The following is a 1189-nucleotide window of genomic DNA, read 5'->3' on the forward strand; positions in this document are numbered from 1 at the left end:
GCATGGCGCACCCCTACGAGTCGTGGTTCAAGCCCTCGCACCCGGGCGAGGCGGCCGCCTCCAGCTGGTGGGACGTGGGCGCCGGCTGGCTCGACGTGCAGAACCCCAACGGCGTCCACCCGGCGGCGGCCGGCGGACTGCAGGCCGGCTCCCTGCACTCGCCGCTGGGCGCCTACAACTCGGATTACTCGGGCCTGGCGGGCCACTCGGCCTTCAGCAGCGGCGCCGCCTCCTCGCACCTTCTCAGCCCGGCCGGCCAGCACCTCATGGACGGATTTAAGCCCGTGCTGCCGGGCTCCTACCCGGACTCGGCGCCCTCGCCGCTGGCGGCCGGCGCCGGAGGCTCCATGCTGGGCGGCGGGCCCTCCTGCGCTGGCACACGGGCGAGCGGCCCTTCGTCTGCAACTGGCTCTTCTGCGGCAAGCGCTTCACCCGCTCGGACGAGCTGCAGCGCCACCTGCGCACGCACACGGGCGAGAAGCGCTTCGCCTGCCCCGTCTGCAACAAGCGCTTCATGCGCAGCGACCACCTCAGCAAGCACGTCAAGACCCACAGCGGCGGCGGGGCGGGAGGCGGCGGCGGCGGCGGCGGCGGGGCGGGCGGCGGCAAGAAGGGCAGCGACACCGACAGCGAGCACAGCGCGCCCGGCAGCCCGCCCTGCCACTCCCCGGAGCTGCTCCAAGCCCCCGAGCCCGGCCACAGGAACGGCCTGGAATGAAGGCGGGCGAGGGGGGGGGACTCCTGGGGTGGGGGTCGCCTGGCAGCCTGAGGGGGGGGGACCCTTCGCCGCCCCTGCGAAGAAAGGCGCCTCGGCGAGCGGGCACGGACTCCTGGCGCGGCGCTTCGCCTGTCTTGCCGCACGTGGCCAGCCCGGGCCGGGAGGAGGAACAGCGAGGGAGCCCTGACTGACTCCCGAAGAAAGCCGCTGCTTGCGCCCGAGTAGCCACCCGCGGTTTCCCTGGTCGAGCGGGAGGGAGAGAAATCCAGATCGCTGCCCAGCCAAAAGTGACTCCTGGAGACGCTTCGAATCCGGAAAAGGCCCCAGAGCTCCCACTGAAAGCACTTTGAACAAAATAAAGAGGGGAGGCGGCTTTTTCTGACTCCCAAGGAAACCACGCCGCGGTTGACACTTCTGTTTCGGCATTGCTTTGAAACTACAGCCCCTCCATACGGGCTTCCTCGAGAACGG

The 1189-nt window shown here is 70.6% G+C and overlaps 1 protein-coding gene across 1 annotated transcript in view; it reads left to right on the forward strand.

Annotated features, from left to right (window-relative positions):
• Window positions 1-718, forward strand: part of LOC107122525 (transcription factor Sp8-like) — a 2328-nt gene extending 1610 nt beyond the window's left edge. Inside the window, 2 exon segments of the mRNA XM_015425641.1 lie at window positions 3-361; window positions 364-718. Of these exon segments, the coding sequence (XP_015281127.1) occupies window positions 3-361; window positions 364-718 (714 nt within the window).
• Window positions 719-1189: the final 471 nt, after the last annotated feature.

Source organism: Gekko japonicus, unplaced genomic scaffold, assembly GCF_001447785.1.
Source record: "Gekko japonicus isolate JY-2015 unplaced genomic scaffold, Gekko_japonicus_V1.1 scaffold1024, whole genome shotgun sequence".
NCBI classification, from domain to species: domain Eukaryota; kingdom Metazoa; phylum Chordata; class Lepidosauria; order Squamata; family Gekkonidae; genus Gekko; species Gekko japonicus.